Here is a 17985-nt window from a genome sequence, read left to right on the forward strand (position 1 = left end):
CCGGAAGTGTCCGTACTCCCGGTGTTGGTTCCTGCTACCGGCAAACCGGCGTCTGGCGCCGCCCTCGGGTGTCTCTGGCAGATGACGTAATTGAGACGACCCGCCCGGGCGTCGGTTTTGGATGTGGGCGGGGTGTGCCGCCGCCGCCGGGAAACTCCCGACCTGGGCTCCCGCTGCACGGCCACGCTTGCGGCGGTACTAACTACCTCCAGGCACTCGGTAGCATTGGCCACAGGCTGCGCAGCCTCTCCGCTCGCGACATGCTACAACCAGACATTTGTTTCTACGTGTCCCAACTTATACGAGGCCTTTGGTTCGTGGAGTCACGTTAGAGGGTCTCAGGAAGCCGAATTCCCGGATAGGCTAGTTGCAGCTGTCATGATGAAGAACCCTGTGAATGAAAATAACCCTGAGACGAATCCAGTTTTCTCAGCCTTTCTGTCTTTAAAACCAACCTCATCAAGCCGGGCGTTGCTGGAGCACGCCTTTAATCCCAGCACTCGGGAGGCAGAGACAGGTGGATCTTTGTGAGTTCGAGGCCAGCCTGGTCTACAGAGCGAGTTCCAGGACAGCTTCCAAGACAATGCAGAGAAATCCAGTCTCGAAAAACCAAAAAAAAAAAAAACCAAAAAAAAAAACCAAACAAACAAACAAAAAAAAAAAACCAACCTCGTCTGTGTGGCGTACTGAAGCGATTGGCTGCTTTGTTGTTTTGCTCTGAGACCGAGTTCGGTATGTAGACTTGGCCTTGATCTTAGAGAGACCCTACTGTGTGCACCACCATCTTATGTGTTTTTTTTTTTAAGATTTATTTATTTATAATGTATTTAGTGTTCTGCCTGCATATCAGAAGAGGACACCAGATCTCATTACGGATGGTTGTGAGCCACCATGTGGTTGCTGGGAATTGAACTCAGAACCCCTGGAAGAGCAGCCAGTGCTCTTAACCTCTGAGCCATCTCTCCAGCCCCCTTCTGTGTTCTTTTTTTGTTTTCTGTTCATTCGAATTGCAGAGTCACAAAACTAATTAAGATCTCCAAAGTCAGCCGGGCGGTGGTGGCGCACGCCTTTAATCCCAGCACTCGGGAGGCAGAGGCAGGCCCGCCTCCATAACAATACAGAGAAACCCTGTCTCGTAAAAACCAAAAAAAAAAAAAAAGATCTCCAAAGTCTCCAAATTGTAATTGTGTCTTGACACACTGAAAGGAGGTATTGTTTTTGTTTTTTCGAGACAGGGTTTCTCTGTGTAGCTTTGGAGCCTGTGCTGTAGACCAGGATGGCCTCCAACTCCTGCCTGTCTCTGCTTCATGAGCACTAGGATTAAAGGCGTGCTCCACCATAGCAGGGCAGGTGGCGCTTTACAGTGAGATTTTTTTTTTTTTTTTTTTTGGTTTTTCGAGACAGGGTTTCTCTGTGGCTTTGGAGGCTGTCCTGGAACTAGCTCTTGTAGACCAGGCTGGCCTCGAACTCACAGAGATCCACCTGCCTCTGCCTCCCGAGTGCTGGGATTAAAGGCGTGCGCCACCAACGCCCGGCTACAGTGAGATTTTAAAGCTGACAACTATGGCAGTACTTCTCAAAAGTGTATACTTAAACCAACTGAAGATCTTGAAGAGTTCTATCATTCCACTAAAAGCCTATGAGGGTTTATGGAAGACAGAGTAGAAATGAAAATTCCTTCTGCATGTCTTTGTCAGGTTATCCCTGAGGGTTTTGGGGGAAAAAAAAGTCAGGTGGTGGTGGCACTCACCTTCAGTTCCAGCACTCTGGAGGCAGTTAGGCAAATTTCTGTGGGTTAGAGGACTCCAGAATGAGTTCCAGGACAGCCACACAGAGAGAAACCTTGTCTCAAACCCCTACCCCAACAAACAAAACAATTACGTATTTCACATTTTCTTTCACAAGAACTATTGGTGGCTTGGATAAAAGAAATGAGACTTGCACAGGGTTAAATACATAATACCAATTTATTATATGACTCACTGAATTATTTTACAGAATTCTTTTCTAGGAGGCATTAATCTAATTACTGAAATACTGAAATAGGTGAAATAAAAAAACACTATACATTTTATGATACATTTTAGTTCCTTAGTACTGTTTGGTGCAAAACAATTATGAATTGGCTTTGATGTAGAGGATTACCAATATAGTATCAAGTTTTTTTTTCTTAATGTGGGACTTTAAAAACTGTGGCCTTTTCCAAAGTGCCAACACTGCTTGAACAAATACAGATAAAAAACTATCTCCAAGGCCGGGCGTTGGTGGCGCAGGCCTTTAATCCCAGCACTCGGGAGGCAGAGGCAGGCGGATCTCTGTGAGTTCGAGGCCAGCCTGGTCTACAAGAGCTAGTTCCAGGACAGCCTCCAAAGCCACAGAGAAACCCTGTCTCGAAAAACCAAAAAAAAAAAAAAAAAAAAAAAACTATCTTCAAATCTAGACATTACAAATGAATTTAATGCAGTTTGAGTTCCAGAGATGGAAACTACAGACAAAGCAAACAGAAAAACACAAGCATGCAATTTGCCAATTGGATTGGTTTCAAACTAAACTTAGACATGTGAGCAAAGGTTCAACAGCCATCTAACTCAGAGTCTGAGACCCCAAGAAAACTGGGAAACACTTAGGAGACCCTGAAGTTAAAGTCTACTATACTCTGAATTGTGGTTGGTACTGTTTGTTCACAATTAGCATGACCTTGGGGTTCTGTTCTAGTTCATGGGGGGGACCCAAAACATTAAAAAAAAAAAAACTAAGAAAACAGGCTGGGGGTATAGCTCATAGAAAAAGCAACAGCCTAGCATTCCTGAAGCCCTGAATTCTATCCCTAGCACACACACACACAAGAGAGATGAAGAGAACCCTCATAGGTAGGACATATATTTCTGTTTTGAGGGGGAAAAATAGTGGATTATTGTTCAAAGACAAGACAATTGAAAAAAACTGGAGGTGACATATGCTTATAATCTCTAAGAAGGCTGAAGTAGGAGTCTGTGGAGTCCAAGGACTTCAAGGATAGTATGGCTACACAGGGTAACTTATCTCAGAAAGAACTAGCATGGTTTCCCATCCTTAGTAACATCTTTTCCAATGTTAGGAAACGAAATGCTTCAAGTTCTAGAAGACATCACTTGGATAGATGTGAAAGGTTGTGCTGAGCATTTACTATCTTCATTAAGCAAAGTGACCACCGAGAGAGCAGGGTCTCAGAGCCACTTGTTTTGTGATGTTTAAGGCAGGAAGTGAAGTTTACTTGACAGATTTCTTGTGCAGCTTTATTCTCTTTAATCTCTGATTTATCATTTTTATTTTTCTCAGGTTAAAACACATTTTGGATTGCATAAGAATTCTCTCAAAATTCCAGGCAGACAGATTATAGTGCTGATATACAGGAAATTACAACCATCAGAAAAAGGTTTTAAGTTTTTTGTTTTTGAAACAGGGTCTCAATATATACCGCAAATTGGCCTTGAAATAACTATGTAGCCTAATGCCTTCCCAGGGCTATGATTACAGGTAAGTGCCACCAAGCCCAACTTTAAAAGACATCTATGTTCTATGCCTTTTAATGGTGGAAGTTTTGAGGCTTCAAAACAATACAGAGAAACCCTGTCTCGAAAAACCATAAAAAGGAAAAATAGTGGAAGTTTTGAGGCTTTTGTTGTGTGCTGCTAGGGACCAACCAGAGGGCCTCATAATGCATAACAGTGATGTGTCACTGTGCAACTAAACTATACCCCAAAGCCATGGACGTTGTTTTAAAATTTTAAATTATGTGTGCATGTGTATGTGTGTGCATACTAGTACAGATGCCCACAGAAGCCAGAGGAATCAGAATCACTAAAGTTGGAATTACAGGCAGTTGTGAAGCACCCTACACAAGTTCTGGGAAATGAACACGGGTCCTTAGCAAGAGCACTACTAGTTCTTAACCACTGAGACATTTCTCCAGCCCAAGAGGTGCTTTGAAATTAGAAATCTGTGTATCTCTTAACTATGGGTATAATGAGTTAGCAGATGGCTGGCTCAGAAGGTCCATCCAGTGCTTTGTTTACAATAGGCCAGACAGTAACACGGACTCAGAAAGAATTAATCCAAGACAAGTAATGACACCTGGTGTCAATATTTCTACATGTACATCAGCAACAATTCTTGAAGAACACAGTATTCTATAAAAGTACTGACAATAGCTAATAAAAAAATATTGTGATGGTATGGTCATAACAAATGGCCAGGCAGGGCCATTCCAGGACTCTCAATCCATGCCTGTCCTGGAAATGCTGGAAGAAGTGGCTGTGTGTGGCGATGACGTGGATGGAATGTAAAGCTGGACAGGGTCATGGAGCTTGCTGGCTTTAGTACAGATTCCATGATCTTTCCGTCTGCAATGAGTACAAACCTCAAAAGCAGCTTTAAGGAAATCTTTGTTTTTTGTTTTTGTTTTCCAGTCTACAAACTTAGAAAATCAAAACAGGCTGAGAGGATGGTAAAGTGGGGGAGGGGTAGCCAGAGCAAGTCATAGTGGGCCATTTCCTAATTCCACATGGGGCACAGAGACAGAAATTCCAAATACTGTTCAGAATCCAGTCATTTGGAGCTCTGAGCATAATTAGACAAGGTCTGTAGGGAGGCCAGAACGATCTTTCAACCAATGTCCACAAGCATGTGGCCTCCTATGTATGTCAGCAGCTCCACAGTCAGATTCTTGAGCAGACAGGCCTAATGTACAGATTAATCCAGCATCCATCATCTGCCCTCCATTAGGTCTTTATTTTGGGAAAAGCACAGAGGAAGGAACTAGAAATCTTGGAAAATTCAAATGAGAAAACCCCTTCACAGTGGAGGCGACTTTACACAGCACGGGGGAGACACCTAGCCTGTGTCCAGAATACACATCAGCTTCTTTTCAAAGGTGGCTTGTAAATTAAAAGGCCTCATTTTGATCCATCATCACAGTAAACTTTTTCAAGTAAATAAAACATAATTATTGCTCTTTTTTTTACTTTAATCTATCTCTTTGAGGGGTTATTTTCATATTTTCCAGGCAAGAAGACAACTTGGAAACCAGTGAACGACCCTGGGCCCTGAAGATGAAGAGCAGTGAGAAGTGAGACTTGGAACTAGATGTGCCAGTGCCTGAAGCTCGTATGTCTCAGAGTTTGGCTTAATGGAGAGAGTCTTAAAGACTGGCTGGTCATGGAACCCACGAAATGATGAATAAGGTAGGACATCTCAGCATCTTGTACCCAAGCCCCCATTCTGGTCCTCCACTGCTCAGGCACCTAACACTAGTGACCCTGGAAGGACGGAAAGGCTCTGGGCACCTGGTGGCCCAGGAACTGCCATATATGATCCCTGGGAAGAGCCAGCTGTGTGTGGAGACTTCGATTCACCTTACATGCAGACATTCCAGAAGCTTCTACAGGTGCTGTCTTTGTCACAACCTGTAGACGCTCAAATGCTCTGCTAAACTTCCCTGTCACCCACCCAGGGCGGTCAACTGTGCCATTTGGAACAGCCTGCTCCACACGAGTCATACCCAAGATAAAAAAAGAACTCCAGGGCACCAGCTCCAATTAGAGATTTGTCCCTAACTTCTCAGAGTTGGAGAAATCACCAAACAAGTAGCAGAAACTTGGGTCAGTAAACCTGGAGTGGGGTATCTCAGTGTAGCACAGGCAAAAAGGGAAGACTTTCCCTTCACACAAGCACTGTGCCTCTGTGGAAGGAAACACTTGTCTCTGTTCTGTCTGCCACTCTGGTTTCCCAGGGTTTTGTGGCTCCGTACTAGAATCATTGGCATCTAGGATTTCTGTTTCATAGACTGTCAGGAACCAGGAGGCTTCAGTGCCTGTGGTGGTGGTGGGCATAGGAAAGCTGAGGTCTCCTGGATGGCATCAAGCAGAGAGCAACTCATGTTGGTCTTGGAACCTGTGCTTATTCCACAGTTGGTCCCGCAGAGTCATTGGCCCAATTGCAGCCTGGGCAGTGTGTCAGGCCATTTGCTTCCTCCTGGAGGGTTTTGTCAGGCAGAAGCTGATCCCCAAACTCCCCATCTGATATCCAGTGAGGAACAAGAGTCCGCGTAGTCTGCTTCTCTATGATGGCATATAGTGCAGGAGGACAGTCTAGGCCTGGTTTCTAGGGGACACCGTATCAGAAGGAGCTCAGTGGTGTTGTCTAGAGTCCTGGGGAACCAGTGACTCTGTGTCATCCTCTGGGACCCGGCTAGAGGCTGTGGCCAGACTCTGCATGGTCTCTTGCTGATACTGCCTGGCCTTGTTGTAGAGTAAGACACCCACTGTGACAAGGATGGTGCCGATGGCAGACAGGCTGGTGATTTTGTTGCCAAAAACGATGATGCTGAGCCAGATAGACAAAGCATGCTTCACAGTGCTGGCGACACTATAAAAATAGAGCAGAGAAAACAGGCTCTGGGTTCACACCCACACAGAGTATAGCCTGATGCTGTCAGTGACTAACAAATATTACACAATGAGCCACCACTGTGTTGTCCATCCAGGGTCTTGGCCCCAAGGGGAACATGGATGAGGTGCCTAGCACAGGGAGCATTAGGGGGTTTGCCTGCAATTTTGTTATTTTATTTCTCAGGTTTATTCTTTTTTTTTTTTTTTTTTTTTTTTTTTGGTTTTTCGAGACAGGGTTTCTCTGTGGCTTTGGAGGCTGTCCTGGAACTCACTCTGTAGACCAGGCTGGCTTCGAACTCACAGAGATCCGCCTGCCTCTGCCTCCCGAGTGCTGGGATTAAAGGCGTGTGCCACCAACGCCCGGCTCTCAGGTTTATTCTTTTTAATGAAAAAAAAATCTCAAAAAAGAGGCTGAAGAAATGACTCAACAGGTAAGAACAGTGGCTGCTCTTTCAGAGAACCTGGGTTTGGCTCCCAGCACCCAGATGGTGGCTCACAACTGTCTATAACTCCAGTCCCAGGGAATCCAATGCCCTCTTCTGGCTCTAGGCATGCCCATGATGTACACACATACATGCAGACAAAATACCCATATATATTAAATAAATAAAAGAAAAACCTCGCCGGGCGGTGGTGGCGCAGGCCTTTAATCCCAGCACTCGGGAGGCAGAGGCAGGAGGATCTCTGTGAGTTCGAGGCTGGGCTGGACCGATAGCCTCCAAAACAATACAGAGAAACCCTGTCTCGTAAAAACAAAAAAACAAAAAAACAAAAAAAAAAAAGAAAAAGAAAAACCTCAAACAGAAAAGTAGAAAAGCACTGTGACAGATCCCCCACTACCTGGACTTGATGAATGGCATTTTGTTACATTTTCTAGAGCTAGTTTCCTTCCTTCCTTCCTTCCTTCCTTCCTTCCTTCCTTCCTTCCTTCCTTCCTTCCTTCCTTCCTTCCTTCGTAGCCCAGGCCAACATCTAACACTCTAAATAGATGAGGCTGGTTTTGAATTACAAGTGTGTATTATCATACCCAGCTTGGCCTTAGTTGTTTTTCCCTTTTTAAAAAATTATTGAGCCAGGCATGGCACATGCCTTTAATCCCAATAAGTACTCTTAACTACTGAGCCAATTTTCAGCTCCTGGACTGAAATATTTTAAAGTCAACTAGAGATATTGTGGTGTGTGTATTTTGGGGGTGTGGGGAGGGACAGTTCTCACCATGGATCCTGCTCTTGCAGCTAACTATTCTCTTGCCTCAGACTTGAGTATTGTGCCACCACTCCCACCAACACTGATATACAGCACTTACACATTATCTTGTTAGTCCTAAGTACAATATTTATACAGCACTTACACATTATCTTGTTAGTCCTAAGTACAATATTTATATAGCACTTATACATCATCTTGTTAGTCCTAAGTACAATTTATATAGAACTTATACATCATTTTGTTAGTCCTAAGTGGTTCAAAGATGACTTAGAAAATGAATGTAGTTTCTATGCAAATTCCTTGCCATTTTATATAAGGAATTTAATATCTGTGGATTTTGAATCAGGTATGGTAGTACATGGCTATGATCCCAGCATTGGGGAGAAAGAGGCAAAAGGATAAGGAGTTCAAGGTTTCCTTGGCTATATAGTAATTTCAGGCCAGTCTGGATTCTACATAAGACCATCTCAAAAAGAAAAAATAATCTGTGAGTTTTGGTATTAGTGGATGTCCTACAACCAGTTTCCCTGGGATACTAAGGAACATGTACTTATTTGTTACTTTAACAAAAATAATAAAAAAAAAAAAGCTCAGGTCTTTGATCCCAGCACTTGAGAGGCAGAGGCAGGCAGATCTCTGAGTTCAAGGCCAGCTTGGTCTACAGAGTGAGTTCTAGGACAGCCAGGGCTACACAGATAATTGGGAGGGATGAGGGGGGGAGTAAACTGATTAAAATCAACTAGAGAAAATCTTTTGTCACTGTACTCCCACATTAAGAGCTCAGGAACAACATGTGGGCATCAGTTCCTGTTTGGAACACCACAAACAATACACTCTATTATCTAGACAACTCTGACAGCCTTGTTCTATATAGAATAATTACCAATGAATCTCAGGAAAAAAAATTCTGCAACAAAGATTTCTAGGAAAAAGTTCCCTGGAAATCTATGTCATACAGTGACAGAACAAAATATCAAAGGAACCATAATGTGCCACCAGCTATCACTACGGAAGAGAACCTCAAACATCTTCCATGTCTCCTGAAAAAACTGTTCCACTCACCTGAAAGTCACAGGGGAGATCTTTCCCATGAGGGCATATGCAGTGACACTCTGAAGGTGAAACAGGGCGCCATCTGTCAGCAGCAGCAGCACGATGTCCTGGCTGTAGCTGAAGCTCTTCCCACTCCTGCCAATCACAGGGACATCCTACGGCCAAAACAAAAGAACATTCTTGTGGCTTGTGTCTCCCTGCTGTGTCTGTCCTGTCATTGCTCTGAGAAGATATGATGTCACTGGTGCCCAGTAACTGAAAGCAGTAACACTTAGAGTGCTGAATTCCTCTTTGATAGACAGCACAGTTCCACCACATTTATCAAGACTTCCAGCATGGGCCAGGCACAGTGCTAACTCCCAGAATTTAGGAGGTAGAGACGGGAGGATCTGGATGGTCTGAGATAAACAGCAAATCTGAGGCTAACCTGTGTTACTTGAGATCTTATCTCAAAAGTGGTTGGGAGGGGGGAAATGCCTCAGTAAGTAAAGCACTTGGAATACAAGCATAAAAACTCGAGTTCAGACTCCCAGAACATATGTACAGCTAACGATGGTAACATGGTAGGTAGTACATGTCTGTAACCCCACTGCTCCTATTATAAGATGGGAGGCAGAAACAAGCGGATCCTCAGAAACTTGTTAGACTTGACTAGCAGATAAGATAGAAAGCAAGAACTGGCTCCCAAAGCTGTCCTCTGACCTCCATGCAGACACTTCAGGTGTTTGTCTTATCAAAAACCAGATAAATAGAAAAGCTTTGGGGGAGGGGGAGGGGGCTTCACTTGGAAAACAGGCAAGAGGACTACCAGCAGTTTAAAGCCAGGCTGGGCTATGTTGTGAATTCCAGGCCAAACTGGGCCTGCAATCTTAGCATTCAGGAGACTGAGGTAAAGACTGCCAACAATTTGAGACCAACATGGGATATACAGTGAGTGAAGGAACCAGACTCTCATTCAGCCCCCTGCTTTAGCAGCCATGACAGGCTACAGAAAAGACATGTAGGCCTCTGGCTCAGCACATGATAAAAAGAAACTCCAGATCCCAGAGCCTAGGGCTAAAACTGAACCCAAAGAAACTCCAGACACCCCCCTAGCCTCCTAGATACTTGGTTTCTGGGAACTGTTTGGCCACAAAAGAAACTCCAGGGGAGACCAAAACCTCCCCTGGAGTCTCTAGGATACAGTTCTGAAAACTATTGGTATCTATGAACAACAGTCCACCTGCAAGTAAAAAGACAAAGCCAGCCGGGCGTTGGTGGCACACGCCTTTAATCCCAGCACTCGGGAGGCAGAGGCAGGCGGATCTCTGTGAGTACGAGGCCAGCCTGGTCTACAGAGTGAGTTCCAGGACAGCCTCCAAAGCCACAGAGAAACCCTGTCTCGAAAAAAAACAAAAAAACAAACAAACAAACAAACAAACAAAAAAAAGACAAAGCCATAGAAACCACAGAATGTTCCCTCTCAGCACTGACCAATGAGAATAATTGGTATACAGGTATTTCATGCCAAAATATGACTTTGAGAAATTCTCCTGGTTGTTCCCAAATGTCAACCAATCAGAAGCCAACCTATACCTACTCATGTAATCCTGTAACTTTTGTCTTTAAAAACCTAGCAGCAGACAGGGAACTTCGCACCCTCTGGAGGCTGTATCAGCTAGCCAACCTGTCATGGTTGGATGAACAATAAAACACTGCTTTTACAGTTTGGTGGGTCTGTCTCCCTGGTGGTGTTTGGGGATCTTCACAACTTGGGCATAACAGTGAGTTCTAGGCCAGCCCAAGCTACAAAATGATATCCTGTTTGTTCTGTTTTGTTTTTAAACAACAACAACAATAAGAAAAACCAAAGAAACAAAAGCCCTCATTGGTAAGGATCTTAAGAAACTGGAAATCCTGTATATATACTGTTAGTGGAAACATAAACTGTTTCAATAGACCATTCCAGTTCCAAGACTATATTATAAACATACCCCTATTTCCAAAGGGTGTTGATGTGAGAAATTTCTTTGCCATGTATGGAACCGTAGGGCAAGGTATAGCTATGACCCACAGCATGATCACTATAGATTTCCCAGAGCAACATGTTTTAAGGAAAAAGATTTACACAGACATGCACTTCCATAAACTGAGGGAGTCCAGGAAATGTGTCAGGAGTATGTCTGTACCCACAAGCAGCTTAGAGAAGGGGCTAAAGCTGGGAGAGCCTCTCAGTTTGGTTTCAGAAATAAAACTGTTGACTCAGGTGGGTGTGGGGTCACATTTCTTTAATACTAGCACTCACGAAGCTGAGGCAGGCACATCTATATAAGTTTGAGGCTAACCTGGTCTACATAGCAAGTTTCAGGCCAGTCAGGGCTACATAATGAGACTCTGTCTTACAACAACAATTAAAAACTCTATTGACTATTCTATTGGGGGCAAATACCACTTCCATAATAAAAGATAAATTAAGCAAGCCTAAAAACCCTAACACAAAACTAAAATTTAGCCACCCACCCTTCTTCTCCTGAACTGTCAAAGGGAAGCAGCAGCCCCAGTGTGGCGGCTGCCAGCTGGAAACCCACCATGAAGAAGGTCCATGCTGGAATCAGCAAGGCCACAGCAGCAGCACTGGTGTAAAATTGCAGCTCCGGGGCCCTGAAGTGACAGAAAATACTTGATCTTTCCCATGCTTGTGTCTAGGCTTCCACCCACGCATTTTCAGCAGAGAAAACTGTAAAGAATCAGCAATCTAGAAATGTGTCTCCCACAATGACAAGATGAGGTCCCCATGACCTCAGCTGGCTGGCTGGTATAGTCTGAGGAGTAAGCTGGGAAACAAAGCCACTCAAACCAAGTGAGTTCAGCATGCAGGATTCACTCAGAGTTGTAAAATGACCAACCGGCCCCACGAAATGATATTCAATGCTGGATGGTAGTGCCCACCTTTGATCCCAGCCCTTGCCTGGTTTATATAGGGAGTGCAAGAACAGCCAGGACTACATAGAGAGATGTTGTCTTACCTCCACCTACCCACCCCCTGCCATTACTGCCACTACCACCACTGCTGAAAATAGAAACCATAAGCCCTCTGCCTGGAGATACTCACGAGAACCTGTATTTGTCGCCACTGAGAAGCTTTTTCGAAAAAACATTCTGCAAACTAGAACAAAGAGAAGACGTTAAGCATTTAAGTCAGTGAATGAGGAGATGATGGCAGTGGCTACAAAGGTGAACAGCCACGGGCACTGACATGCCCGAGGCCAGTCCTTTACCAGCTGTGTCCAGTCATCATCTCACTAAGAAGTAGAACTGTGCCTCCTGTCCCTACAGACAAGTAAAAGGGGCTGAATGACCTGCCATCTCAAACATCAGAGGGCCATGATGGGTTTGCTCTGCATGCTTTGGAAAACCAAACTTGGGACGTGGAGGCAGGAAGATTAGGAGTTAAAAGTCATCTTCAGATACATGAGTTCTTTTTTTTTTTTTTTTAATATTTTATTTATTTATTGTGTATACAGTCTTCTGCCTGCATGCCAGCAGAGGGCACCAGATCTCATTCAAGGTGGTTGTGAGCCACCATGTGGTTGCTGGGAATTGAACTCAGGACCTCCAGAAGAGCAGTCAGTGCTCTTAACCACTGAGCCATCTCTCCAGATACATGAGTTCAAAGACAGCCTGGGTTAAGTGGGACCCGGTTCAAAATCCCAAAAGAAGGCTGGAGAGATGATGGCCCAGCGGTTAAGAGCACTTGTCCTTACAGGAAGACACAGGTTCGGTTCATAGAACTGACATGATGGCTCACAGCTTTCCATAACTCAAGGGCCAGGGGATCCACCATCCTCTTCTGACCTCTATGGCCTCTGAAGGTCTCAGGTACACGTGACACACATGCAGGCAAAACACTCATACATAAATAACAAAGATGAATCTAGAGGGTGGTGGTGTCTCCTAAGGTCTCAGGTACACGTGACACACATACACACGTGCAGGTAACACTCATATATGTATACTGAAGGGTCTCAGGTATATGTGATACATATATACACATGCAGGTCAACACTCATACATGTATAATAAAGATAAATATAGAGGGTGCTGGTGCCTCTGAAGGTCTCAGGTATACGTGACACACATACATTCAGGCAAAACACTGATACATATATAATAAAGATAAATCTAGCTGGGTGGCTTATTCCTTTAATTGCAGTAATTGGGAGGAAGAGGCAGGCAGATCTTTGAGTTCCAGGCCAGTCTAGTCTACAAAGTAAATTCCAGGACAGCTGGGTCTACATAGAGAAACCCTGTCTTAAAACAAACAAACCCCTCCAAAAATTAAATCTAAGCCAGGAGTGGAGGCACATGCCCTCAATCCCAGCACCCAGGAAGTAGAGGCAGGCGGGCCTCTGTGAGTTCAAGGATAACCTGCTCTATGTAGTAAGTTATAGGACAGCCAGGACCCTGTCTCAAACAAACAAAATCTAAACCAACAAAAATAAACAAAGTAAGCAAACAAACAATTCCATAAATCCAGTAGCCTTAGGGTCCAGGCAAATGAAGGCTCCCAGGATAGATAGATAGATAGATAGATAGATAGATAGATAGATAGATAGACAGACAGACAGACAGACAGACAGATGTGAATAAAACTATCCATGCGGGCTGGAGAGATGGCTCAGAGGATAAGAACAATGGCTGCTCTACCAGAGGTCCTGAGTTCAATTCCCAGCAACCACATGGTGGCTCACAAACATCTGTAATGAGATCTGATGTCCTCTTCTGGCCTGAGGGGATACATTCAGGCAGAACATTATATAACTAATAAATCTTAAAAAAAAAACTATCCATGCATGCAAAACCCCAGTCAAAAAAAATCAGATTTTTACGTCAGAATTTATGTAGAGACATACCACAGGGAAAACATACAAATAGCCAATGGGAAAATAATACAATTCTGGCTTCAAAAGTGACCTCAGAGACCAGAACTTGGCCCCGTGGGACTGTTAGTATTCTGGCATCTGTACTGGCCTGCTCTCAGGGTCCTGACAGGATATGTTCTCAGCTGCAGCCACTAACGGCACTCCCTGTGCACATTCGATGTGGTCCCTTTTAAAAGGTTAGGCCTTGCCGGGCGTTGGTGGTGCACGCCTTTAATCCCAGCACTCGGGAGGCAGAAGCAGGCGGATCTCTGTGAGTTCGAGACCAGCCTGGACTACCAAGCGAGTTCCAGGACAGCCTCCAAAGCCACAGAGAAACCCTGTCTCGAAAAACCAAAAAAAAAAAAAAACAAAAAACAAAAAGTTAGGCCTTGCCCACCTCCTGTCTCTTTCTCATTCTCCCTCTCTCTTTTTCTCTTCCACCATTCTTGTCCCCAAGGACTGGTCTCTGTCCCCTTCTCTGCCCCCTTTTCTGCCCTTTCTCCATCCTCTTCCAATAAACTTATGAGAGCCTTTGTTGTGTGACTTCTCTTTGTAGCATTTTTTACATTACAACACTGGTTCTCCTGTCAGTCACCAGTCTGAGGCAACTGGGACCCTGGAACCTGGTCCACATATGACAGCCTCATTTCTTCAACTACCAGATCACTGGGTCCCTCCATGTAATGCCAGTATGATTGTTGAGCCTCCTCTTCTCCACCTCTGGCCATTTCCCACGGGTGAGAACTCGTCTGTCAAGCATGGTTTCTCGCCTTTTGGCCTTGCCAAGTCCTGGTGCTAGGCAACCACGGCTCACTGGGGCTTGGAGCCATCGGCCCCTGCTCTATTTGGCAAATCACTGAGTGGCCTATGCCTTCTCAAAATTGGCCCACTCTGAGTTCCTGGGACACAGGGATTACAGACCTTTGAATCTCATTTATCTGCCTCACTCCTGGGAACATTGGCATCATTTATACCTCCGTCCGACATTTGCACTCGGTGCCAAATGTAAGGGATTCTAAACCCATCTGCCTTTCTAGTCAGATTTGGCCCAAATACCCCTTAACATTGCTTTCTGATCTGCTCTCTTCCACCTGGAACACATGCGCTTCCTTGTTTGATGACGGCTCTGCCTTCTGTTCAATACCAACAGTTGGTCTCTGGTGGGGTTATCTGTCCCTGACCATTCCCCTGGATGTGAGGTTTCCTTTCTAGAGCACAGTCCTCTCCTCGCCTTCTGGCTTTTCTCAAAGTCCTCACACCAGGCAACTGTGTCTCTCTCAGGCTCAGAGCCCTTGGGCCCTGTTCTTGCGTGATGATGTACTGAAACAGCTTGTGCCCGCTCAGTCTGACCCTCCCTGGGTCCCTGGGACACAGCGTACTCAGGCCTTGGATCTTTTTTCTGTGCCTTAATCATTGTGCCCCTTCAATCTTCCTCTTCCTCACCCTTGGGAACTGTGTCATACACCTTCTCGATCCCACTGGGATGTCTTTGGGAAACCCTCTGACCACTCCTTTTAAATCAAATCTGGCCTCAGTATTCCTTGGACCAGACAGTCGGGGAACCGAGAAAGAATTCTCCATTTTCTTTTTTGTTGCTTCAAAACCTGCTTTCTACTGGATTGGAAACCCCATGCAAGAGGATACCTTCCTTCCTAACCTTTCTCCTTGTTCTCCTATCTTTAACAACCACAACCTGCTTCATCAATTTCTTTTCTATGTATCTCCAATGATACATTCAAAAATCTCTGATCCAACGACTAATCAGCTATTGTTACAGGACTACCAACAGTTAGCCACAGAGCTGGAGGCACAAGACTACCAAACACCTCCAGCGGGTGAGAGCCAACAGTCCCCTGATTCAGAAGAGAGACTTACAGAACAGATTTTAAAGTAACTATTATTACTTTATTAAAAGGCATTAACTCTACAATGACTGCACTCAGTAATCAACCACCTGTGTTTCCTGGTAATTGAATAGAAAGAAGGTGCCCAGGTGATGGGAAAGGATTAGGTGCTTTAAGATCCAGGCAGTCGACATAGATCTACCTGAAACAGCATTTTGCCAGGTCCAAGCAGTGCTGACGGTTCCACAAACCCTGAACAGTGAAGTCAAAAGGCCAGGTACCCTAGGATGTGGCCAGCACTTCAGCTTTCTCAGGTCCCCTAAAGATTGCGACACCCCCAGGTCAGAATGAAGCAGTTTCCTCATCTCTGATTTACTTGCTACCCCTTTCTAACTGCTCACCTTTTTATAATAAAAACTTGAAGGAATGTTAGTATTCAGGCATCTATACTGGCCTGCCCTTAGGGCTCTGACAGGATATGTCCTCAGCTGCAGCCACTATGTACACCACTTATGTACATTCACTACAGCTTCTTTTAAAAGGTGGACCTTGCCAGGCAGTGGTGGCACATACCTTTAATCCCAGTACTGGGAAGGCAGAGGCAGACAGATTTCTGTGCATTCCAGGCCAGCCTGGTCTACAAAGCTACACAGAGAAATCCTGTCTTGAAAAAAAAAAAAAAAAGAATGGTGTCTAAGCCAGGCAGTGGTGGCACATACCTTGAATTCCAGCACTCAGGAGGCAGAGGCAGGGGGATTTCTGTGAATTTGAGGTCAGCCTGGCCTACTGAGCGACTTCCAGAACAGCCAGGGCTGTTACACAGAAAAACCCTGTCTCAAAAAGTAAAAAAAAAAAAGAAAAGTAAAAGAGTATGGTTTCTATCTTTGTTCATGTGCAACATTCCTAATTGTAAGGCCAGCTGTTTTCTTCAGTAGTAACAGTAATAACAAATGTATAGTAGCTGTTTTCTTTCTTTGAAAAAGCTAGACATAGCCGGGCGTTGGTGGCACACGCCTTAAATCCCAGCACTCGGGAGGCAGAGGCAGGCGGATCTCTGTGAGTTCGAGGCCAGCCTGGTCTACAGAGTGAGTTCCAGGACAGCCTCCAAAGCTACAGAGAAACCCTGTCTTGAAAATACCAAAAAAAAAAAAAAAAAAAAAGCTAGACATGGTAGCACATGCCTTCAATTCCAGCACTCAGGAGATAGAGGCAGGTTGATCTCTGTGAGTTCAAGGCCACCCTGGCCTACATAATGAGTTTCAGGACAGCCAGGGCTACATAGAGAGACCCTATCTCAAAAACAAAAATAGGAAAAACCTTAAAGTGATTAGTAGTTTTTTTGGGTGAACTTCAGTGACTGCATAGATGGGAAACAACCTACCAGATACAGTGATTAGCCACAAACAATGGCTAAAACATGTCATCTCAACACTCAGGAGGCTAAGGCAGGAGGATTACAAATTCAAGGACAGCCTAGACTATACAGTGAGAAAAAAAATAGCAAATAGAAACAGGACTGGAACATGACATCTGTCCCTCAGCAGACACTGTGACTAACAATACCAATCCAACGTTTTCCCCCAAGGTCTTTACCATATGACTGGCATCTGCCTGAGAGACACCAGGATATAGATAATTAGTCAGTCAGGAAGAGAAAAAATGATTCAGTAGCCTGGCTTTATAGCCTTAAGAGATGGTCTCTGGCTTCTTCTTTGGTTTTATTTAGCTTGACCATGTGACATGATTAAACTTGTATTTTTCATCAGACAACAACATTCTTCTTAGAATTAGCATATAATTACCAGGTTTATCCTACAGTTTAACAGGCACATACACAGGAAGTGTGGGGGGAGGGACACGAAGGCACACATGTATGTAGGTGTGTGCATGAATGCCAAGGTACAAATGTGAAGGTCAGAAGATCTCTGTGGTTTTGTTATTATCTAATGTCTCACTCTATATCCCTGAACGGCCTGCAGCTCACAGCAATTCCCCTGCTTCTGCTGAGATTACAGGCTTGTGTGCCGGTCTAGTTAGCACACTGATCATCACAATTACCCTGACTCTGCAACCACATCCCTCTAGTTAGTATGTTAAGAATCAGGGCTACACATCATTGAATTCCAGTTCGGTTTGGAGAAAATGCATCTGATCTGGAACTTACTGTTGTACTTCTTGAGAAAAGGCAGGACAGTGGAGCCTGGCTCTGAGTCACAGAAGTGAGGCTGAGCTAGCTTGGATTTGAACACCCGAGGACTCAGATGAAGCAAAACAAGCCCTTCTGAAGCAACCCCTCCTTCATCACGTCCCCTTGTGATCTGTAACTCACCAGTCCATGATGTTGGTGGATAATGCAGCTGAAAACCCCAGGATGTTGAAGCTTATCTCAGTGGCGGTGCACAACGCTAGTCCTCCCATGACTGGGATAAGAGACAGGTTGACCAACAGCCCTGGCAAGAACAAAACAGGAGTGTGCGTGAGTGTCGGTGCACACAGGACAGCACACACATGCAGGTCAGAGGATAACCTGTGGGAGACAGTTCCCTCCTT

General features: G+C 44.7%; 1 protein-coding gene across 3 annotated transcripts in view; it reads right to left on the reverse strand.

Moving 5' to 3' along the window:
* Positions 1-42: 42 nt before the first annotated feature.
* The window catches only part of LOC101823309 (solute carrier family 35 member E2A), a 37928-nt gene continuing 19985 nt past the window's right edge, over positions 43-17985 (reverse strand). For 2 of the 3 annotated variants that reach the window (XM_040735034.1, XM_040735035.1), the window contains 5 exons: positions 17765-17885; positions 11782-11835; positions 11258-11330; positions 8700-8845; positions 1949-6405 (listed from right to left, as the gene is read on the reverse strand). In XM_040735034.1, the coding sequence (XP_040590968.1) occupies positions 6168-6405; positions 8700-8845; positions 11258-11330; positions 11782-11835; positions 17765-17885 (632 nt within the window). In that variant the 3' untranslated portion in view covers positions 1949-6167. Of the gene's footprint in view, positions 392-1948; positions 6406-8699; positions 8846-11257; positions 11331-11781; positions 11836-17764; positions 17886-17985 lie in introns of those variants that run through there. The other variant, XM_040735036.1, reaches the window with a different exon arrangement.

This window comes from Mesocricetus auratus, unplaced genomic scaffold (genome assembly GCF_017639785.1).
Source record: "Mesocricetus auratus isolate SY011 unplaced genomic scaffold, BCM_Maur_2.0 Super-Scaffold_100042, whole genome shotgun sequence".
Lineage (NCBI taxonomy): Eukaryota > Metazoa > Chordata > Mammalia > Rodentia > Cricetidae > Mesocricetus > Mesocricetus auratus.